At 36.0% G+C, this 25,636-nt stretch overlaps 1 protein-coding gene across 2 annotated transcripts in view; it reads right to left on the bottom strand.

Moving 5' to 3' along the window:
• Window positions 1-362: 362 nt before the first annotated feature.
• Window positions 363-25,636, bottom strand: part of FZD3 (frizzled class receptor 3) — a 102,264-nt gene continuing 76,990 nt past the window's right edge. For both annotated transcript variants that reach the window (XM_004004440.5, XM_060409565.1), the window contains 3 exons: window positions 20,749-20,897; window positions 16,931-17,164; window positions 363-10,868 (listed from right to left, as the gene is read on the bottom strand). In XM_004004440.5, the coding sequence (XP_004004489.3) occupies window positions 10,655-10,868; window positions 16,931-17,164; window positions 20,749-20,897 (597 nt within the window). In that variant the 3' untranslated portion in view covers window positions 363-10,654. The remainder of the gene's footprint in view (window positions 10,869-16,930; window positions 17,165-20,748; window positions 20,898-25,636) is intronic.

The raw sequence follows: 25,636 nt of genomic DNA, 5'->3' as shown, positions 1-25,636 counted from the left end.
TCGGCAAAAAACACTCTAGTACCAGTTTAAGTCTTAATCGACAGTCCTGTGTATGAAAAAAAAAAAAAAAACTGATTTGCTTACATGGGTAGGACTTCCTATTGGGGATATTGATATAGGTACTTTAATGCATTCATCTTTTTCTGTTGTGTACCTGGTAGTGGTATGCATGGGGATATAACAATGAATAGAGTGGAATAGCATTCAGAATGATGTATCTATATTCCAGATTACTGTGGAGTCTATGCTATTGTGAATGAAAAAATTAATTAGAAAAACAAACTATTTAAAACAAACCTAATTTAAAAATCGCAGTGTAGATGATGTAGAAAATTACACTCAATCAGGTACTGATGACAAAATAGAGAACAAATCATTTAATTTTTATTACAAATTTCCAATTTATAACCAAAATATACAACCACTACATTTAAAATCAGTTTGTACACTCACAGTTAAAGTGCTAAGTAAAAACATTTACAAAAACTTGACATCAGTCTACTGTAAACAAAATAAATCTACAAGAGCAGAGTGCAAAGCACATCAGCTAGTGTGAAAGTACAGTTCATGCTCTAGTCAAGCACACCTGCCCTCTATATAGCTCAACAACGGTAAATTCTCCACTCGTTTGGAAATTAATGATCGATTTTAAATACATAAAGAAACATGAAGAACCAATGCCACAAAATACAAATCTTCATCAGCACAGTTTCCAACCAGATGCTTATATGGTAAAGCAAGATTAAAACTTTAGATCAATTTTAGGATCACCTCCATCAGCGTCATTCAGATTAGGGTCTAAAAACTAAACTGCTAAGTGCCAGCAGTTCAAAAACAGTAGCTTTTAAAAACAATGGAAAAGGAATATCTCTTCTACCTTTATATTTCTTGAAAAAGGGAGAAGGTGGTGGCCATTTCTCGTAACAGTAAAATGAGTAAAGACTTTAAAAAAAAAAAAAAAAAGAATGGAGACTGCCCACCTGTAAATTCAGTATAAGGGAGCAGAGCTGGAAGACAGGCTCAGCTGAAGGTAGGGCAGACTGAGCCTGAAATAGCCAGCCTTTGAACACTGTGGGTGAACGGTATCTAAGATGTTCTGGACACAGTTTTTGAACTGAAAAGCATGAGATCAGCAAGGCCCCTAGTTCTTACAACCCTTAAGAAGAAATGACTGGCTCCCTTCCTCAAGGTCACTGAAAACACACAGCACTTTCAGTCATCACATGGGCTCTTCAAAGAGGAGCAGATTCCCAACCTAAGTCACCTAAGTGAAATCTCTTGTCTCAAAATAGTTTCACCAACACTGACTGAACTATTTCCACTTTTGTTTAAAAGCTAAATATTTATTCTACTAATTGATAGTCATCTGTGCTAATAACAATGTATTTGTTTTTTTAAAACAGGTGAAAGGGCTATAGTCACGAACACTTTATTCCAAACCAAGACCCCTAGGTTAATTTTGGAGAGCATTAGGTCAGCTCTTGTTGGCTATCTGCTACCCTTATTGTTTATAATATTATATATATGAGGAGACATAGTCTGACTTTGGAACAACCCAATCTGCAACCTTTCAAAACACAGTTCTATTTAAAATTGGGGATTTCCTATGTAGGAGCTTCTCATTTTTATATCCTTTTTTATGCTCATACATTTTAATTCTTATAACTTGAAACACGGGTATAAAGAAAATCTTTAAAATGGCATGTTTAGGCAAATCTGTTGGCTACATAACATAATATTATTATTTTAGAATGCATACTAAGAAGACAAAATTCTATAGCTGGCAAAATTGAGTCCATATTAGATATTGGCAGGGGGTAGTTATTTTGCCTTCAAATGCTATTTACAGACTATTCCTTTGATACATGACAATATCTCAGTGAATGAAAGCTGAAAAACTATACACAGATTTAATGAAAAAGCTTACATAACTTAAGCATTCCCAAAAGATATTTGCTTCAATTACTGAAGTCATTTTGATTAAACACCTTTGAAAAGTGGGCAATTTAACAGCAAAACAAAGCAGAATTTTCTTGGTAGGCCTCTGGTTATCTGTAGCTTGAATCTTCATAAAGCCTCTGGTAGGTCAGTTAAAAGAGTTGAATTGGGAAGTTGAAATATCTTTTCTAAAAGATCTTTTGTTTGGTTGTTTCTTGAATATGTATTATGAAACTGCTAACATTTGATCAACAAGACCAGCAACTTCACATAGCTCAGAATAATATTACCCAGCTATGGCCACGTAATATGAATCTCCTTGGGCTGATTCTCAAAAACAAACAAAAAACACATCTACTCAAGAGCCTTCTACTGAGATGACCATGATAACCTAACATATACAATAATGTACAACACTAAGAAAATAAAAGACAAAACAAAAAAGGGGGCTCAAAAAAAAAACCCACTCGAATTAAATAAATGTGAGCTTCAGGTATCGTATATTACAGAAAGTGAAATAACTATTAACTATGATAAACTGTGGGATTCCCTGGTGTCTCAGATGGTAAAGCATCTGCCCACAATGTGGGAGACCCAGGTTTGATCCCTGGGTTGGGAAGATCCCCTGGAGAAGGAAACTTACTGTCAGGTAAAGAGTACTCCAGCACTCTTGCCTAGAAAATTCCATGGATGGAGGAGCTTGGTGGGCTACCGTCCATGGGGTCATAAAGACTGAGCGACTCCACTTTTCACTTCACTTTTCTGATAAACTGTAGACATATATACATATAAGTAATCCCAATTCACTATCAGATTAAAATACAGCAAAGTTGGCATTTTCTTAAAAAGTTTAAATGAGAAGAAACAGCTTCCATAGCTCTCAAATAAAAATAAGACAATTTAACAGCTTTTAAGTGTCAAACGAACTTTTCTTTCTGGTAATGGCAGGAAGCGACTGTGGATGGTGCAGCTCTCTTTTCATGCCAAAGTAAATGTTCAAACTGCAGTCACTCCTTCACATATGCAGTATGTTTAAACTTCAATGAAAAAATAAAACTTAAAAACAGAGTCTGGCATTTGAAAATAAAAGCAGAAAAGCAGTTGTTTGAAGTTGGTATTAAAGATTTGTGGAAAAAAAAGATTTGTGAAATGGGATCATTCTAGAGGCATTAACTTTTCTAAAAAGATGAAAGATAAAGAATTCAGATTTATTATGATAATTCACCGCTAAGGTAGAAATAGCACCTGATAACGAGACTTCCAAACTAATGTTTTCAAATCAGAGAGACCTCTTCATGATTAAAAAAATTAATTTTAAGTTCACATATAAAGAAACTGCAACATTTTCAAATACATGTTCAGCTCAGCTCAATGTAAAGAATTACTGTGTTGATCTTGTCTCAGAAACACAGAATTATTTCATATTAAACCTTTCTGTCAGCAAGAGTAGTTCAAAGAAAAATTATCTGAGGCAGGGCTAAGGGAGAGATGGAAGATATTTATAAACTTAATTTTCAAAACTGAGGAGGGGTCAGTTAGAAAAACACAAAAACGGTGGATGGATAAATATAAATTAAACCACCCTAGGATTATCTGTTTTACCTCACAGAATATCCCATTATCAAAACCCAGAAAGTACTCAGACCCAGAAAGTTTAGACCTCAGACTCAAGGTTTAACAAATATTACAGCAAAACACACAGAGTCAGAGAACTGAAAAGAAAGTCGTGGTGGTTGTTCTTAACAGGTGGTTAATATAACACTGTAATATAGCAATGTGTGAATGAGAGACGCTGGGCATCTAATATAACTTTTGGATGTCAGGAGAGCTGCCTGATCCAGTGGACTGACCAAAGACAAGGAATCAAGCACAGCCAAACAAAGTACATCAGAAACCAGTGCACCTTCCTGTATCCGTTTCCATTATTCTTCTCTACCCACCAGACACCAAACCCAGTACCTAGACTGTGAATCTACAGACCAAGGGTTCAAGAGATTGACAGCAGTTAGTGAAGACAATCAGAACAAAGACAATGATCTTTCAGCGCAACAGGAAACTCTATGGCCTGGTTCTCAGAGAACGTAATTGTCAATAAATCTACAAGAGAACTCTGTCGAGAGACGGAAGTGACAGAATCTCTACATTTTATTACAGAAGGAGGCTTTACAGAAACATCTTCTGCAGAGCTGAAAAAAATAAAACAAAGAAACCACATTTATCTCTAAGGATATTTTAAAGCAGGAGATTCACTTGCTCGTGGCAATCTGGCAACTGTAGCTATGCAAAAAATCTAAGATTTCAGCTTATGGGTAATTAATGAACAGACAAATTTTAATCCAGTCCTCAGTTATTTTTGTATTTTATAATTATTTTCATGTCAGCAAACCTAATAGCTTTTTAATTAGTTATATCGGCCATATAACTGTTTTATGCTTTGTTACTAATTTTACCTTAATACATTTTGTTTAAAAGTTTAGCCTAAGTAGCTATTGCTCATATTTAAGAGAACAAAGACCACAAAATTTTAGATGTTATTTTTTTCTGTACATCAGTTTTAAGGTGCTTATATTGGTTCCTTAGGAGATTTTTCCCTTGGGAGGAAAAAAGGTCATGTCGATTATTTGTAACCTTTTTTTTCACTTTTACAATCTGTAATATAATTTTCCTCCTTTAAAATTACCTAAAATCAAGACTGGAAAACAAAATCAGCAACATAGCTGAATCCTATCAATTTAAGCGCAACTTGCATTAACACTGAAGGCTGATCTAGTAAATGGAGCTCACGGGAGGAATAACAAGAATAAGATAATGATTATAAAATAGTCAGGGGTAACCAAATCAGACACAGGTGGAATCTGAGACATGACCTGGTCTAATCCCTTTTCTTTCATTTACAGATGGTTAAACTGAGGTCCCAAGAGATAAAATTGCAAAGTTCCACAGCTCACTGAAAATAGAGGCAACACTACAAATCAGCCCTCTGACACAAAGCTGTCAGATTTAAAAACTAACATAATGTATTTTTACTAAGCATTCAAAAAATCTGCCAATTTAGAAAAAAGAAACTATTAAGCTCCAAAGTTCTTTCTTTTATGTCAATAGCATGTCAACACAATTAAAGTAATACTTGCAAGTCAGCAATACAAACAAGCTGTTATGTAACAAAAATCCCAGGGCTATAATAAAAATACAGTTCATCCTACTGCAGTAAATATGATAAAAAGATTGAAAAATATCACTGTCATAAAAATTAATGTTATTAATGAACAGTAACTATGAAAATAACAAAACACTGAATTTTCAAGATCTGAATTACTCTAAGGTAAATACTTGCTTCTCTTGATCAGGGAAAACTGCTGACAGTGACCAATGAAATGATTTTAAAAAAAAATTCTAAACAATGCTATCACAACAGTGAAAATGTCCAAGAAAGGACAGATTTTCTGAGAAAAGTGATTATTAAAAACAAAAAAAATTCTGAAGGAAACCATTCTTAATACATTTAAGTAGATTGAACTACTCTCTTTTCTAGGAGGTAATGTTGTACTGGCATGGGATTTGACTAAAATGTAAGTGAAAATTTACTTTCTTTTATCTTTATGGCAACAAAAATGTTACTAATTAGAGATCACAGAATAAGAAATATGCTTATTAACTTACTGCATTAAATCTTTATAAATCAACCAAATAGGAACATCTACAAAGATGGCTGGTTCTGGATAAACCTTAATATTCTGTTTCCCAGAAGACTTTAGATCTTGAGAGAAATTATTATAATCCTATCAATTTGGCTATTAAGGAAGTATAGAATTTAAATTAGGAAAAAATCCAGGAAAGTAATTACAATAAGATGGCAGGTAAAGGTTGCTTAGTTTTCCCATTCCTTTCTCAAAAATCATGTAATTGGAGCAAAACAGAATTGAAGTGAATTAAAATATGAAGAGATGTCAACATAATTTTTTAATAAAAAACATAAAAACGACACAAGAATAATGTATAAAATCATATAGCTACTAAGAAACATAGCTGAATTAAACATAAACACCTTTTCTTACTCCGTTGTAAAAAGGCATAAAAGCAGTTTAAAAGAATCGTGAGTTCCTTTGTACAGCTAGGTTCTATAAAAATGCCCTTTTGTGTGTTTATGTGTGGAAAAGAATGGAGAAATCCTTACTTTATGCAGGTTAAAAAATTATATATACAAATATAATAGTATCACTTAAAATTTAAAGTTCTGCCATGATGAAAACCAATAAGTTACAGTAATCACTAATAAAAAAGAATTACCTCAAAAAGTAACAGGGCCTACACTTCTCTTTATATTTTTCTTGCCAAACTAATGTAGTTATATCATTCCATATCAAAGCAGACATATAATGGCTATCCCCAAATTTCTTTTGAAAGTGACCTATAAATTCAACCATATAAATTTTCAGAGTATATTCTGGTATAACATATAATAAAGGGCCAATACAAACTAAGGGCACAATCATTCTCGAAAAAGAATCTCATTTTTAAAGGGTCAATTGGATTGCTGATTTGAAGATTGTGTCAAACGAATACTGGCCTAACTGCCTGTTCTGTTTTTACTGCTCAATACCACTATGCTTGCTTTCTGTAACCCCCAAATTCTAACAAAAACAAATACTATCAGTGTTTTTTAAAGAGTACTATAATTCTTGTTAGCTCATTTGATCCTCACAATGTCCTGCAAAGCAAGTCTCAGAGCCCCAAATTACCTTATCCTCATTTTACATCAAAGAAATTGAGACAAAGAGAAATTAAATGACCTGTTCAGTTTACATCATTATTATGGGTCTTCTGAATTCCAAGCCCAGGGCAATTTTCATTACACTAGACTATGTTAGTCATCCAAGTATGATAATATATAAATATACCTTTGGCATGTCAAAAGCAATATAAATATCATCATAGTGAAAATTTGGTATGTTAACATTTTCTAAGCTCCAGCCAATGATCCACTACTTTATCAAAAAACTTTTAAGTAGTTCCTTTTATTTCATGGGGATATAGTCTACACCAGTAAAGTTACAACTTCAGTTATTTCCAGCTATTATCATGAAGAAACTAATGAGGTAGGTTAAAATGTAGTTAATTTTCCTCCTTTGAAGAGATTCTTAGAATTTTCTTAAATCTGCTCCAAGAAACAGTTTTAGAAAATCATCATTAATAAAGGTTTACTTGAATATTCATTCACCCAACTAGTATACAGAGATCTAATTTCACATAAAACCAACAAGAACCTACTTACTTCTAAAAACTGCTGTTCACCTTTTAAAATTACTATAAAGTGTTAGCATAAGTTTGCATATACATTTAATTAAAATAGTAATATGAGCCGTTACTCTAGGAGAAATACTTTATCTGGTGCGATTTATCGATTATTACTCGCCACATATTATTCCAGTAAAGCAGAGACTCATTTCACTTGGCTTAAATTTAGACTCTTCAAATTTCTTTGAACTGAGACTAGCATGACTAAAGTGAGTTGCATAACATTCATTTATTTAAATATTTTAATTGAAAACCTACCATGCCCTCTTCTAGTTGCTGAGTTAACTGTTCTTTGAAACTAATTATTGTTTTGAGCTTAATATTGTTTTGAGTTGTTTGCTTTAATCACTAAAAAAATTCAATACAATATTGCTGAAATCAGAGTACTTTTTGAAAACTTTTTGGTTATATGTTAACATTTTAGAGAGAACTATTATTTTCTCAGTTGTCAACTGAACAAATAAAATACTAAACATTATCATCTGCCAATCACAACACAAATTGAAACATATGGTAAGAAAGCTGTCCGGAGTTGTTCAAGTTGGTTTAAGCTAGCTGAGACTTGAAGCTGTTTTGCTGTAGTTCTTCAACTGTCTCTTTAGAGAAAAAAGTCTTAATTCGGAGCACTAGTTGGATAAATAACACAACCCAAACTAAATACTGTTATTTAAAATGATAGATTAACAATATTAAGTAAATTCTGTGAAGCAAAACTAAGATAGTGAAAGTAACTGAAAGGCCAATAAAGCATTTACAAATATATCAACAGTTTAACAGAGAAGATACAAATGAATATTTAAAAGTCAGGAAGCACAGGGTTAAGATTTTCATATTGATGTTCACTTAACTGTCTATACTTGGCCCACAAAGAAACCAATTAACATTTTGGCAATTGATGATATACTGCAGATGGCAATGAATGACAGCATCTTTGAGCTCAAACTGGTACCTTTGATGGTAACTTATTTTTGTGTCTGAATGTTTGTTTTGGGTCTTTCATGCTGTTCTTAGGAGAAATCTCAGACAAAAGCCTCATGAATTGCTGATTTATTTATAAATGAGTTGTTACCAACTTGATCTTCAGAGTTAAGGTCTACTGTCAGATGTGAGGGAATTCAGACGCTACTTGTCCTGAGTATTAACTCCAGTTTCAAGGATAAAGACAATGAAGATGGAGGAAAAAGTAAAGCATCTGAGCCAAATGTTCAAATATCTCATGAAGAATTAATAATAAATATTAAGAAATATGTACTTTGAAAGAAAAAAACATGACAGGCAAACAAATTATTATCAGAAAACTGACTTCTGTGCCTGATGAAAGCTTTTCCAACACCAAATTCCTTGGTACATTTTGTTTTAAAAAAGGAGAGGAAAAAGTCCACATGAATTCAAACACATGTCAAAGATTGTACTATGGTAGCCCTCAAACAAATATCTTAAATCTTCAATAATCTTAATCCCTTCTAGTTCATAACACTAATGTTTTCAAAGAGCTTTCAGCTTTCATGATTTTTCATCTGATACCTATTGACAACTTTGTGAGGTAGGTATTTATTTTCTATCTTCATTCAAAAACAAGGGAACTGAGGCTTAGAGAAATTAACTTGTAAAAGGTCAAAAACTAGCACATGGCAAAGCCAGACCTCTCTGGAGTCTAGAATATTTTTTAAAGTCTGATTCTTGGATATCTGCATAAGAGTCACCTATGATATTAATATTTTTACGATGACAGATTTTTAAAGTCCTACTATCACCTTTGACTTACTGAGTACTAATTTTTAGGAGTGGGGTCCAGAATTCCAGTTGTAGATCAATCAGGTAATAGATATAAAAGCCTAACGTTGAGTCCAGCTAGGTTTTCACATGATATAATATGATGCCATCATATTATCAGCAGGAGCAAGTTAGTTTCAAACAGCCTGCAGTGAGGCCTGCAGCAGATTAGAATCACTGGGGAAGCTTTTTACAAAACTACCAGTCCTCATCTCAATGAGAGGAAGGTGTTGGGCATTGCCCGAGTGATTCTTATCTGTAGTCAGCATTGAGGATGGCTTGTTTAAATATGCTTGTCTACATAACACATCCAGCATTTTCCAGAATTTTTCTTTCCCTTCCGATCATTATCATGCCTAATAAGGTTTAAAAGTTTTATTTTAAGTTATTTAAATATTACAAGACAAAATGTCAAAGATTTTTGAGTTGATATTTTTAAAAAGATACTTCACAGCAGGACTAATCATGCTTCATTAAGCTACAATGAATTTCAAATATCCCAAATTAATCACCACTGTGGACTCGGGTTATATATATACTTCAGCTGTAAACAAGAATGACCCAGAACCTGAAGATAAAGGTGTGGGGCAAAAGCTGTAGCTTATTGGCTACTGGGCAATGCGAGTGCGAACAAGTCCACTGATAGGAGGGGCCTGGATACCAACATCTGGCGGCTTTGGCAAGATTACATCTCACTGCAAAAAACACAATAACAGATACAGAGGAAACACTGCGAGGAAACACTTTGCTGTTTTGTAACTATGGTTACTACAAAAAGGCTTACAGTGTGTGATGCTTATCTTATTACATGCTTCCATAGAACATATCTGAACATGAAGTTCTCTACAAATCAATACTACTACATGGGAAAAAATGGCTAAAAGTAAAAATTTTCCATCATGCATATGGATAAGTTATCAATATAAAAACACAGCCAGTAAAAGTAATATTTACAAAAGTAATAAAAACAGCACAATTACTGAGAAAAAAATGCCCATCTCCGCTTTTACTTTGTTGCTAATCCTACTCCTGTATTTCTCTGGATAAAGACTATTTTGACAGAATTTCAAAAGAGTCTTCAGTAGACTAATCAGATTCTTCAGTTGATTTTATATTCTATTAGCTAAAATTCCTTTGCTGATTTATCAAATTCTCCTACAGTTTAAAAACACAGTTCTTTTTCACTTAGTGGAAAGAAAACTACAAAGTCCTACTATTCATCTGAGAAATAAACCTTGCATAGAAAATTTCTTTAATTCTGAAATTTTGTTTTATTAACAGAACTACCAGAATGTTACCTCACAACTAGTTGATATACGAAAGTTCACTATAAAGCAGTCATCATACATTTAGGATTTCTCCAAATATAAAACAAGTGGGTTTATAAAAATGCTTACCAGACAAATAATTATTTTTCATAACCTAGAAATAAGAATTATTTATGTGATGATATCATTCTTAGCATTTTGGATGCCTTGAGGTTCCAAGTTTGATGCAATATAAAAAGCAAAAATTTACTTTTCAATGGACACAATCTGCACCTGACTGAAAGCATCATAACAGTGAGTTATAGCAATCAGTCATGCAAAGGCAAAGAATAAAATCTGCTTTTTAAACAGCACAAATTTTCCACCGTAGACAGGACAATTTAAGCACTGGTTCCATCTTCTTCAATAACCCGATTCATGCTGGTACCATGTGTGATGTGCGTCATAGGATTGTTACTGAGATCTCTGATGCTGCTATGTCGTGACTGTTCATTGAGCCGATGGGAACTGCTGTGCCTGGAGTGATCTGTAAGCCGTGACATGCTGCCATGAGGTAGTCTCTCCTCCACTCCTCTGTAACTGCAGGGAGTGTACCTAATGTGGGAGGCAACAGAACACACTAGAAAATAACACTGATTTACAAAATAATTTCATGATTTACATTGCTGAATTATTCAAGTGGCCAAACAAAAGGGAGAAAAAAATCTAATAATTAGGCTCAGAATTCAGAGCTGCCTTGCAAAAAGACAGAAGCTGAAGTTAAGCAGAACCAACTGATCTAGAACTACGCTAAAGAAGGATACTTTTCTCATTCAAATAAGTTTTGGGTTGTGAGGTGGGTCCCGAGAGAGGAAGAACAAGAACAGAAGAAATATGGCATTGTCCCAGGCAACCTAGAAGAATGGTGATAGTCATGGTATAGCAAACCCCAATTTCACTACAACCCTGGGAGTGGAAAACGGAGCATATGAAATTAGAGGAGAAATTTAAAAAGTGAGGGAGTTGGCAAGCAATGATGATGCTAAGTGTGGACAGCTTCCTTCCAGAGAGCCCAGTTAATAGCTCAATTAACTACATGTAAATGGTCTTACTTTTCATTAGGGCTTGAGGCTGTCAGGATGCTAGTTCATAAAACCTACATGGACTTAAACACAACTAACAACCTCCTAACACTTTGTAACCCATGTTCCCTCAGAAGCAAATTCTCTCCTCATCCCTTCCCCAAGATGTGTGTCAACTGGATTCCATTGCTCATCGCAGGCTGTCCTCTCCATCATTCTATTTATCTTGAAAGGCAGCAGGGGGATCTGTTAAAATTTTCTTTTGTTGCAATTCTGATTCACTGAGTCCCCATTAGAGCTAAGAAAACTCCCAGTCATATATACTATATGTGTGTGCGTGCTAAGTTGCTCAGTCATGTCCAACTCTTTGTGTGACCCTGTGGACTGTAGCCCTCCAGGCTGCTCTGTCCATGGGATTCTCTAAGCAAAAGTACTGGAGTGTGTTGCCATGCCCTCCTCCAGTGGATCTTCTTTACCCAGGGACTGAACCTGTGTTTCCTGTGGCTCCTGCATTGCAGGTGGATTATTAACCACTGAGCCACCGGGAAAGCCCCTATAGTTCCGGGAAAGCCCCTATATAACTATACACAGTTTTGTAAAAAGCATTTAATTTAGAATAACAACAATCAAAGACAACAACCAAATATAATTAATAAATTAAGTTTTAGTAGCATTTCTAAAAATAAAAAGGAGGTAGCAGGCTTTTCCTTTTTTAAAGTCATCAAAAGAACTAGCCATGAACAGCTGAAGACCGCCTACTGGTATTCAGAAAATACCAATTTATCATTTCCCTCAGTTAATGATTATAACAAATTTCATGACTCTTTGTGAATCACTTGTAAAATTTGAAGATTTTAAAGACTGATTCATATACTACAGAAGTGATCTAGTCTTATATAGCAGTGCTTATCAAACAATGTTTTCATTAGATCACAAAGTTTAAAAATTAAGTCCTTTTAAAATGATAAAAGAAAGCATGTATTTCTTCTCCTGTTTGAGTAAAGCAAAAAACAAAATATAAGAATGAAAAACTACCTTTAGAATATTTTTTAATTCCTCAAGTTAATGGATAAAAGAGCATTTAATTTTTATTTATTAAAAGACTTCACATTCAGAACATAAAAGTTTTAAATTTGATTTGTAAGTTTTAATTAAATAATTACAATGTTGCAAATTAAAATAATGAAAATAGAATAAGCATGTTATTCTAGTCAAAAATTATTTTACATAATAATTATTGCCCTAAACTGAAAATTTTTCTATGACTTGCTAGCTAATTTGGAGAACTTTCACCTCTCGATGACTTCATAAGTATCTAATTCATGTAAATATGGCAAATGAAAAAAGCAAAATGTGATGATATCAAAGCAATTAAAAATATGAATCACATTTTCTAAAACTGAAACCTAAATCTTTAAGTGTAATTTAGTGAATAAGACTCAAAGAATACCTTTTTCATAGAAAAAACTGAGTTATGTCTATTTAAGTGAAATATATGGTTATTCACAAAATTCTAGTATATGAACCACCTGCCCATGGATAATCAAGACTCAACTACACAGTAAAATGTCACCACTTACCAAACTAACCACTCATTCTCAAATTCCACCCAGCTACTCGTCCATTTCCTTTTCTATATCCTCTCATCTAACTACCAATTACTTATTCTTTGAAGTCGATATATATGTGTAGGTATATTTACCTAAGTCTATTTTATTTTATATAGCACTGAGATCAGTAATTATCTGTCAAGGAATCTGGACTAGAGTGAGTACTGAGAAGCAGATATGTGTGCATATGTGTAATCTCACAGCCAAGATAACACGAGATGATGAGAAAACCATGGCCAAAATATAGTGCTAACGTGTAAACTTAAAAACTGACTGATGCAGAAAGAAATATCCATGAGATGGCATGCCCAAATTATTTCTAAAGTTGTTTGACAGATTTACTTGTTTCCTCCTTCGTAGCTCAGTGATAAAACATCTGCCTGCCAATGCAGGAGACATGGGTTCGATCCCGGGTTGGGAAGATTCTCTGGAGAAGGAAATCGCAACCCACTCCAGTATTCTTGCCTGGAAAATCCCATAGACAAAGGAGCCTCGCAGGCTACAGTCCATGGGGTTGCAAAGAGTCGGACATGACTTAGCAACTAAAGAACACCACAGGGCTAGATACTGTCAAGGGATATACAGGTATCTGTCAGCAAGTTCACATTCTCCAGAAACTGCAAACTTAGCTGAGGAAAAAAAACTGTACTGAAAATAGGTCACACTCAAAGAGTGTTTAAAAAGCAATTAATTAGCTGCCATGGTATGGGAATTAAGCAGAACTTAAAGGATGAGTGTGATTTTAATTAAGCAGAGAGAGAAGAAAGGCCATCACAGGAGGTCATGCGCTATCCCCTAATTTCCATGACACTAAACTTTCATAGAGACCTTCGTGTGTTTATAAGCATGCTAGGCCATTCTTACTGTATTGTTTTCATTACCGTATCATGTTCTTCTCCTAGAAGGGGACGATGGAGGATGAGATAGTTGGATGGCATCACCTACTCGATGGACATGAGTTTGAGCAAGTTCCGGGAGTTGGTGATGGACAGAGAAGCTTGGCGTGCTACAGTCCATGGGGTCGCAAAGAATTGGACACGACTGAGTGACTGAACTGACGATGACTGATGATCTTGTTCTTGGTATGTCCTTTTTTATTCAGCTTTAAGGAATTCCATCTCACAGCTTTTTAATTACCACTACCTTATATTAAAGATTATAAGCTTTCTTATCTAAACTTTAATTTCGTTTAGATTACAGAAGCTAAAATTCTCCTATATTTAACTCCCTTCAGAAAGTCTCTGCTCAGTATGAACTCATTACTTGTATTACCATTTGCTCACCCTATTTATCTCCTCTGAGATATTTTCAGAGAGCCCAATCTGATCCTCTGAAATTCTATAACACTGACACTAACACTAACACTCACAGTTTCAATTACATGGTGGGCTGCGGTCTATGGGGTCGCACAGAGTCAGACACGACTGAAACGACTGAGCAGCAGCAGCCTGGACTATTTTTAACTGGTTATTATGTACATGTGCTGCCTTTCCTGTAAGGTCCTATTCTGCTGGAAAGCAGAAATTATACTTTAGCTTTCTCCTGTGTATCTCTCAATACACAGAATGCCACATGCATAAGAGCTGTAGTATAACTGTTCATTCCTTATTGAAAAGGATGAGGCTAATAATGTCAAATATCAAATACTGCTGAAAGTCAGTTCATGGAGCCATGCTATGCTATCACGTCAGTCATGTCCAATTCTCTGTGACCCCATGGCAGGCTCCTCTGTCCATAGGATTCTCCAGGCAAGAATGCATTGCCATTTCTTCTTCCAGGGAATCTTCTCAACCCAGGGATCAAACTCATGTCTCTTATGTCCCCTGCACTGGTAGGTGGGTTCTTTACCACTAGCGCCAACTGGAGCTAGCAGTTCATGGAGGCAGATATTCTGAAAGATTCTCTGGTTTCCTCTCTTTCTATGAGTGTTTTAAGTTAAGAGCTCTAGTTTTACTCTAGAAACTTCCCAACTGGGCTTACTTACAACCTCCTGTCCCATGCTGTTGTCAAAGTCATCTTCCTAAAACACAAATCTGATTTTATCACCCCAATGCTCAAAGTCTTTTAATAGTTTCTCATTGCTCTAGGGGAAAAAAACCCCGAACTCCTCAGCATCTCCTACGGCAGGCCTTATACCTAAATGCCTTTTTGTCCTCCCTGCCTCTGCGTGTGCTGTTTCCTTGTCTGAGATTCCCAGCTGCCTCCTCTGTACCCTAGTCAGAGTAAAGCGCTACCTTGTTTGTGGGCGAGACTTTCCACAGTGACTTAAAAGGCTTTCTTCTCTGGAATCGCAAAGCACATCATATATGATTTTATCATACCTACTACTCTTTTGTCTTCCATCTCTGCGTTCCTAGCACCTAGAAGAATGCTTTTCACTTAGGAGTGCCAGATGAAAGGAAAAGGCAGGAAAGGGAAAGGATCTTAGATGGTGGTTTAAAAACAGGTCATTGGTTATGTTAGAAGTTGGGTAAAAAGGTGAAAAAGACCAGAAATACAAGGAAAGAAGGATGGAACTGGTAGAAAGGAAATATTCAAAATATTTTAAAAATCTGGCAAGGAAAATAAAAAGAAATGGATACAAGAGAGAAAACAAGTCAAAGTTAAAGAAAGGCTGCTCCTTTTCAAAACCTAAGTAGCTGACCAAGATAGACGGCAAAAGCAAGCAAGCTGAGGGGACAAACAAGGTCTAAAAAGATGACAAGGACAGGGAAGACTGCAAGAAAGGCTGGAGTGAGACTGGAAGAATACAGGACTGCCATGGAGATGGAGAATTTCAGGCATCATGACTTTCATTCTTTCAGTTTCCCAGGCTTAGAAACCTTAAAAAAATTTCTTTTGGCACATTCCTTCTCCCCAGCTGCTTTTAATCCATCACCAACTCCTATCATTTCTTCTTTTTAAATATCTTTCATATCAGTTCTTACTCTCTTGGCACTGTCACTGTTCTTTCATAAACTTCCATCATCTCTTAACTGAATTACTGCAGAGCTCCTAAGAGGTTGCTAATTCTAGTGTCTCTACCATCAAATATAACAAGAAAGCACATCCTGCCCACTCTCAGACATTCTCTGTGAAGCTCTCTCCCACCTCCTCCCCACCAGATTTAATCACCCCCCTGTCCATGCTACCAAACAGGGGCTGGCCAACTGTGGCCTGCTGGTCAACCTGGACCCCTTCCTATTTCTGTAAGCAGTTTTCCTGGAACACAGCCACTCTTATTTTGACTGCATGCTGTCTATGGCTGCTTTCAAGGTATTAACAGCAGAAATGAATGGTGCCAACAAAGACCATGTGACCCACAAAGCCTAAAGGTATTTATATGTTATTTCATTTATAATACAATATTTATTAGTTATTTTTCACTTTATAGAAAAATTTGACAGCCTCTGGACTATACAATTGTATTTGCATTTTACTTTAATTATTACCTTATATTGATAATAAAAGTTGATAACAGGCACTTACTGAGATGGGCACTGTTCTGAGCAATTAGGTATATTATCTCTTTTTTACAACATTGCTAAAGGGACAGATACTATTACTATTTCCATTTTACAGATGAGGAAACTGAGGCTTATTATTCTAGACCCCATGCTTTCAACTACAACACAAATAATGACTACCCTATTTTTCTTGAGCTTATTAAGAACAAAGATCATGCCTCAATCAGTTTTGTATTCCCAGAGACTCACACAATGTCTGACATGGTAGATATTCCAGAATTGTTTGCTAAGTTAATCTTACTAAAATAACCACTTTTACTCTGCCTTCTCTCTGATGTGCAGAGTCCATATTGCTCACCGCATCACATCTAAACTCTGATTGGCATTAAGTCTGACCATAATCTGGGACAACTGAACCTAGCAAAGTTCAGAAAGGTTAATAATGATCAACTTCTGTTTCAGAACTGGCTGCTCTTCCTCAGATGCCATGTGACTCTAACTCAGCACGAGAAATAAACTAAGCTGCCAATAAGACTCACCTGCCATCACGGGACCTGTGCAGGCTGCCGTGGTAGCTGCTCACTTTGCTGTGGACACTCCCTGCTTTGCTCCTCTGGTCATCCACCATGGCCAGCTGCGTCGAGGAAGCATGTGTGGATGTCCCTTGAGTGGAAGTTCCTCTTGATTTCCTTATGATAGGAGTATTGGGATCCCTCAGGAGGGACTGAGCAAAATCAGGTTCCTGGAGTACCTGTCGGCTCTCGTTCACTATCCTAGATAACAAAATACTAAGTGTAAGATAACAACCCTACAGACCAAAAACAATAAGTACTTTGACAGACTGATGGTATTCTTCAGAGAAAAAGCTCTCCAAACGATGTCTTTAGGACATATGTAAGGTAACACTGTCGAGAGAAGAGAGACTAAAACAAAAATCTGTGTCAATCTGTCCCCTAAACTGGTATGACGGAAAGAGGTTTATCTTAGAATAAGGAAATCAGGATTTTAGTTCCAACTCTATCAATAAACATGTGATCTTGGGCAAGTCACTATCTCCTTTTCTTAATTTTCCTCATATAAAATGAAGGCATACAATTTCATCATTTTTAAAAAGTCCCTTCCGGCTAAAAAAATTTATCATTCTCGAGGTCACTGAAATATTGCAAAGGTATTACTATAAAGTAAAAATATTATTTTCTTGCATGGTTTACTGAAGTAGTGGAGGCCTCATCATGACATGGACTCATTTTTTTAATTTGTAAGAGCAGTTGTTTTTAGGTTACAAGTTGATTTTACAACAGAAGCTGCTGTCTAGTCCTTGAATAAACATGAATGACCATAACTAGAACAAAACGTATGAAAAATTAATTTAAGCAAACATACAATGAAGTCCCAGACATAATAAAGGCTTAGGAAAAAAATAATTAAGGGGATGAATTATGTCCAGAGCTAAAGTTTTTAACTGCTATGAAAAGGCTAAAAGCAGATAGGTGTTTACGTTGATGAACAAAATGGTAATTAAAGAGCCAATTAAACAGGTGCAAAGGTCAGTGTATCAGTTTGGGTAAATAAGTGACTATAAGAATCATAAACTTAAAATTACACAATATTATTTTTTTTAAAAGTTCCGACATGTGAAGATTAGATCATAAACTGACAAAGTGCATACATTCTAAGTTTTCAAATTAGAAAAGAATCACTGCTGTTATTGCCATTGTTATTTTGCTGGGGTAGAAGGACTCAAAGAAGACTAATATTTGTTGAATACCTGCATAGTGCCAGGTGTCTTACAGATACTCTCTGTTAATCTTTCTTAACAATGTTTTTATTATGGAGATTAACTCCTAAACAGACACTTCTATGGGGTAGATATCCATCAAGAGTAAATATTGTGATCCCCATTTTATAGATGAAGAAACTGAGGTCACAAGGGATTAAAGAACTTTTCAAAAGTCATACAGCAAAACAACAGTTGGGGATCAAACTTAAGTTTAAATGTTTCAAAGTGAATCATAAAGTAATGATAAAACATAACGTTTACAGATATCCTGAAAGTATCAAAAACTAGATAGAAGAAAGCACAACTCAAACATAGTTATTACAACATTTATTCTTCTGTCATCAATGGCCCTGTGCACATGTACATACATCCAAAGTTGCTCTGGACTGCCGAATTTATTTTCTACACCTATTTTTAAAAATTGGTTCAAACTGACTTCTGGTCATTCCAAAAATTTAATCTACCTTCAAATGGTGAAGATCTGTCTCCTCATTTTACAAAGAAGAAACCAGGGGTCCAGAAAAATGAAGTGATGTGACCCAGATAACTCCAAAACAAGATTTCTAAAAATATTTCAACCAGTGTCAGAATTATTAGCATAAGCAATCTTAAACGTGGCTTCACTGAGAGAAAGAGCACTAATTTGATTGGCATAATTTTAGAAGCCAGTCTTTCGACAGCACAGTATAACAGAGGGGTTAACAGCAAAGACTAGAGGCTAGGATCAGACTGCCTGAGTCTGAATCTCAGTTCTGCCACTCACTAGCTATTGAACCTTGGTTCTGTGTTCTGATCTGTAAAATGACAATCTTCCTCACAAGGTTGTCTAGAGGATTAAATGATTTAATGCTTAGAACAGTGCTTGGAGTATTAAGTGGGCTCAGTTGATTGGAAACCATTATTATGGTTACTCTCTAGTCATATCTCAAAGGCTCAACCAGACAAAAGCTAGAAATGACTGTAGGCTGCTCACACTCTTGGAGGAGTGACACTCTAGCCCAGAGCACAGTCCCAGCTGGGAGGGTCACAATGACTTTGCTGAGTCAGGGAAGTGGGTGGTCCATGGTTCCAGAAAACCGAATGGAAGGGTTTTGGGGAGGTCTGCTGCTGCTGCTGCTGCTAAGTCGCTTCAACCATGTCCAACTCTGTGAGACCCCATAAACGGCAGCCCACCAGGCTCCTCCGTCCTTGGGATTCTCCAGGCAGGAACACTGGAGTGGGTTGCCAGTTTCAAAAGGATTCTGGCCCAGTCAGGATCCCCCATGATCCACAGAACATTCTGTGCTGTTCCACAGAAATCAAGGAATTGGTCTGTTTTGTTTGCTACTGAACCTGTGCCATCACTGAATAGTTGATGGTCCATAGTAACTACTCATTAATGTCTTTCTCAAAGGATGAATTCCCAGAAAATACATTTTTGTCATTGTTGAATTAACCTTTCCCCTTCTTTCCTTCTCTACCCAATGAAATTGCATTTAAAGGAGAAATGTGTTGTCTGATATCACTACCAGTAGTCTCAGATATGGTAATTAGGAATGTATATTTTAAAATTGTGATTTTTATAGATTTCAATCTAATCTGTGTAACAGAAGCCGCTAATTACTGATAATTGAGAAAACACAAGATTCTGGTAATGTGGTAATTTAAGATGTATTTTAAAAGTAAATTAACCCATACAAAACACAATAACATTTTACATATAATCTTAAGACTTTTATAGAAATTCATTTTCCCAAAATTTATTTTCCATGTAACTTAGGTTAAATAAAATCATAAGAATATGGATTCCACTAACTTAGAGTTTGTGATGATCCAAACACAGTATAAATATTAGCCTTATACTTAGTAAAAAGCTTGAAGTCATCTGTTCCTTTGTGAATACTGTAGGGTCTTATTTTGTTCTATTAATTCAGGGGTTAAAAAATAACAGTCCTCAAATATGCCCAAATCTTATATTTTACCATGACTCTCTAATATGCAACTTGGCCAACTATGAATTAAAATAACATCTTTAAGACAGTTCATTTTATCTGCTAATAGTTTACTATTTTGGCTTTAATGTGTATGAGTCAATAAAATAACATGCTATCCCTTTAAATAATTTATGGTGTAACCCGGAAGAACAATGGACAATTGGAAATGGACGTCTAACACCGTGTGACTTTAGCCAAGGCACTGAGCCCCTCTGTGCATCAGTTTTCATGTCTTTAACACAGAGATGATAACACCAGTCGTCACAGAAATGTCTAAAAGATCAAATAAGATATACATATATAAGCATTCATTAGTTTTTAATTTTAAGAAGATTATAATTTGGATTTTTTAAAAACAAAAAGATTGGCTTTCCCTCAAATACTCTGAATTAGTAAGGAACAGGCCTTAAGCTTGGTTCTACTTGGCTATCTTTTCTGAGTTGTTTTTAGGTTTAATATTTAATCATACCTGGTGGCAGCTGAGGTTATAATCTTGTTGGAATATTTCCTCCAAATCCAAATTGTTTCAACACACTAAACACACACACACAAAATTATGTAAATGTGAAGCCCGTGAACACCATGATAATTTACTTCAACTTACTCTTTTTTCCTACGACCGTGGAAAAAACTGGCCCATTCAAAGCAAGTCTTTTTGCTTCCAACCCAAAAAATGGAAGGAATACCAACTATGAGAGCCATCAGGTATTTCATCAGAAAGAGAATCAGATCTGGACGACTCATCTGAGTAACCTACAAGAAGGGAAAGAAGAATATCTTAAATATATAAATAGAAATTTCTCTTAAAGACCACTTTAAAATCTTTTAAATAAATAGTAAAATAATTATACAAGTCTTATGTTTGCACTTACACAGTCCTATAATTTTCTCATTATATGGAAAAGATATACTGCTGAAAATTTGACAATGACTATATACTCTATAGCCTGACTTCTATAATTTTCTTGCTAGCCCATATTAGATATTGTCTAAAGAAAAAGGTTACTAATATAGAAAATAAACCATGAATAGGAATAGAGGCTCAAATAATACCTATATTCTTCTTGGCCAATTTTGCTCATCCTATCATTGGTTATCACAATATACAATTAGCAAAGTGTTAATCATTTCCCCCATCTTATTAGTTTCTGTTCTTTTATTTAATACGCGCCTCCTTTCATGTCTGCTTTGCTGGCTGTTTTCAAGCTTCCTCTTTAACCTATGAGTTATTTATAAGTACATTTTTTAGTTTCTATTCAGGTGAGTTTTTTTTAAGATTTCTTTTTATTATTGATTTCAAGTTAAATTATTATAGTCACAGAATGTAGTCTATTTGATTCTGCCTACCTTATATTTTGGAAACTTCTTTTGTGATTTAGGACATAGTCCATTTTTTAAAGTACTCCTTGTGTGCTCAGAAATAATGCTTACTCTCTGTTTTTAGGTACAAAATTTTCTTTATGTATTAGACCAACTTTATTAGTTGTGTTGTTCAAATCTTCTATATAGGAATTCTCAAAGATATTTTAAGTCTGGTTCCATACCACCACAATAAACAAATACCACAGTAATGTGAGTCATGGGGATTATTTTGTTTCCCAGTACATATAAGACTTATGTTTATATTATAATGTAGAATATAGTATCTACTTATAAGAGTCTAAACAACAATGCTCATATCTAAATTAAAAAGTATTTTATTGCTAAAATATGCTAACCATCACTTGAGGCTTCACGTGAGTCATACTCTTTGTTGTGGAGGGTCTTGCCTCCATGCTGAAGGCTGCTGGCTGACCGGGGTGGTTTCTGTAGGATAGGATGTCTGAGGCAATTTCTTAAAATAATAATGAAGTTTGCCACATTCATTGACTCTTCCTTTCATGAAAAATGTCTCTGTAGCATGAATTACTGTTTGGTAACACTTTACCCAAAGTACAATGTCTTTCAAAACTGAAGTCAATCCTGTCAAACCCTGCTTCTGCTTTATCAACTAAGTTTACGTAATATTCTAAATCCTCTGTTGTCATTTCATCAATCCTCACAGCATCTTCACCGGGAGTAGATTCCATGTCAAGAAATCATTCTCTGAATGCTTACCCATGAGAAGCAACTCCTCTTCATTAAAGTTTTATCATGGGATTGGAGCAATTTAGTCACATTTCAGGTTCCACTTCTAATTCTAGTTCTCTTGCTATTTTTCTGCCACACTGGGTGTTATTTCCTCCATCAAAGTCTTAAAGCCCCTCGAGGCAGCAGGAGGGTTGGAATTAACTTCTTTCAAACTCCTACTAATATTTATATTTTGACCTCTTCCTTTGAATCATGAATATTCTCAATGCCATCTAGAATGATGAACCCTTTCCAGGTTTTCATTAAACCACCCAAATCCATCAGAGGAATCACTATGGTAGTTATAGCCTAAAAATGTGTTTCTTATGGGACTGCTCTGGCAGTCCAGTGGACAGAATTTGGCACTTTCACTGTGGTGGCCTAGGTTCAATCCTTGATCAGGAAACTAAGATCCTGCAAGCTGTGAGGTATGCCACTCCCAAAATATATTTCTTAAATAATAAAGCCTTGAAAGTTGAAATTACTCCTTGATCTGTGGGCTGCAGGATGGATGTGGAGAAGGGAGGCATTAAACAACATTAATCTTGTAAATCCCCATCAGAATGCTTGGGTGACCAAATAAATGCATTGTCAATAAGCAGTAATATGTTCAAAGGACTCTCTCTCTTCTGAGCAGTAGGTCTCAACAGCGGGCTTCAAATACTTAGTAAACCATGTTGTAAACAGATGTGCTGTCACCCACGCTTTGCTGTTCCATCTACAGAGCACAGGACGAGAAGATTCAGCGTAATTCAAATGGCAAACGAGCATTCATTTTGTTGCTGTTCAGTCGCCAAGTCGTATCCTACTCTTCTGAAACCTCATGGACTGTAGCCCACCAGGCTCCTCTGTCCATGCAATTTCCCAGGCAAAAATACTGGAGTGGGTTGCCATTTCCTTCTCCAGGGGATTTTCCTGACTCAGGGATCAAACCCATGTCTCCTGGATTGGCAGGTAGATTGTTTACCACTGAGCCACCAGACCAGCTGCATTAGCCCCTAACAAGAGAGTCATCCTGCCCTGTGAAGCGCTCAAGCCAGACACTGACATCTCCTCTCCAGCTACGAAAGTCCTGGTGACATCTTCTTCCAAAAGAAGACTGTTCTGTCTCCAGTGAAAATCTGTTGTTTAGAACCACCACCTTCAGGAATGATCTTAGCCAGATCTTCTGGATAACTTGCTGCAGCTTCGGCATCGCCACTTGCTGCTCTGCATGCACTCTGATGCTACAGAGATGACGTCTTCCCTTAAACTTCACGAGATCGAGCCCAGCTAGCTTCAAACCTTTCTTCTGCAGCTTCCCCACCTCTCAGCCCTCACAGCATTAGAGTTAGGGCCTTGTCTTAGGTTAGGCTTGGGCTTAAGGGAATGCCGTGGCTGGCTGATCCATGCAGATCCCAAAACCTTCTCCATATCAGTAATAAGGATATTTTGTTTTCTTATCATTCATGAGTTCACTGGAGTATCATTTTCAATTTACTTTAAAAACCTTCCCTTTGGATTTGCAACTTGGCTGTTGGGCTCAAAAAGCATAACTTTTGGCCTGTTTCAACTTTCAACATGACTTTCTCACTAAGCTTAATCATCTCTAGTTTTTGATTTAAAGTGAGAGGTATGCAACTCCTTTCACTTGAAGCCTTAGCAGCCACTGTGAGGTTAGTTGGCCTGATTTCAAGATCGTTGTGCCTAAGTGAACAGGGAGGGCCATGGAGAGCCTTTTATACGTAAACCCACCCCCCAAAATTGTGTGACTTGCTTTATTGTGATATTTGCTTTATTGCAGTGGCCTGGAACCAAATCTGCAATATCTCAGAGAAATGCCTGTTAGGCAAGTGTTACCAAAATGTGACACAAGGATATGAAGTGAGCAAATGCTTTTGGAAAAAAAGGCACCAACAGATTTGCTCAACACAGGTTGCCACGAACCTTCCATTTGTAAAAACTGTGGTGTCTGCAAAACAAGAGTCCGAAACGCAGTACTTGGATGCAGTCTCAAAATGACAGAATGATCTGTTCGTTTCCAAGGCAAACCATTCAATATCACAGTAATCCAAGTCTATGCCCTGAGCAGTAATTCTGAAGAAGCTGAAGTTGAATGGTTCTAGGAAGACTTACAAGACCTTCTAGAACTAACACCCAAAAAAGATGTCCTTTTCATTATAGGGGACTGGAATGCAAAAGTAGGAAGTCAAGAAACACCTGGAGTAACGGGCAAATTTGACCTAGGAGTACAGAATGAAGCAGGGCAAAGGCTAATAGAGTTTTGCAAGAGAATGCACTGGTCATAGCAAACACCCTCCTCCAACAACACAAGAGAAGACTCTACACATGGACCATCACCAGATGGTCCATACCAAAATCAGATGGATTATATTCCTTGCAGCCTAAGATGGAGAACCTCTATACAGTCAGCAAAAACAAGACTGGGAACTGACTGTGGCTCAGATCATGAACTCCTTAGTGCCAAATTCAGACTTAAATTGAAGAAAGTAGGGAAAACCACTAGACCATTCAGGTATGACCTAAATCAAATCCCTTACAATTATATTGTGCAAGTGACAAATAGATTCAAGGGATTAGATCTGATAGACAGAGTGCCTGATGGAATCAACTATCAATGGAGGTTCATGACATTATACAGGAGACAGGGATCAAGACCATCCAAAAGAAAAAGAGATGCAAAAAAGCAAAATGGCTGTCTGAGGAGGGCTTACAAATAGCTGTGAAAAGAAGAGAAGTGAAAAGCAAATGAGAAAAGGAAAGATATACCTATTTGAATGCAGAGTTCCAAAGAATAGCAAGGGGAGATAAGAAAGTCTTCTTCAGTGATCAGTGCAAAGAAATAGAGGAAAACAATAGGATAGAAAAGACTAGAGATCTCTTCAAGAAAATTAGAGATACCAAGGGAACTTTTCATGCAAAGATGGACTCAATAAAGGACAGAAATGGTATGTCCTAACAGAAGCAGAAGATACTAAGAAGAGTTGGCAAGAATACACAGAAGAACTATATAAAAAAAATCTTCAAGACCCAGATAATCATGATGGTATGATCACTCACCTAGAACCAGACATCTTGAAATCTGAAGCCAAGTGGGCCTTAGGAAGCATCACAATGAACAAACCTAGTGGAGGTGATGAAATTCCAGTTGAGCTATTTCAAATTCTAAAAGATGATGTTGTGAAAGTGCTGCACTCAATATGCCAGCAAATCTGGAAAACTCAGCAATGGCCACAGGACTGGAAAAGGTCAGTTTTCATTCCAATCCCAAAGAATGCTCAAACTATCCCACAATTGCACTCATCTCACACACTAGTAAAGTAATGCTCAAAATTCTCCAAGCCAGGCTTCAGCAGTACTTGAACTGAGAACTCTCATATCCT

Source organism: Ovis aries, chromosome 2 (assembly GCF_016772045.2).
Source record: "Ovis aries strain OAR_USU_Benz2616 breed Rambouillet chromosome 2, ARS-UI_Ramb_v3.0, whole genome shotgun sequence".
Taxonomy (NCBI): Eukaryota; Metazoa; Chordata; class Mammalia; order Artiodactyla; family Bovidae; genus Ovis; species Ovis aries.
This window is presented reverse-complemented; position numbering and strand designations above follow the sequence as displayed.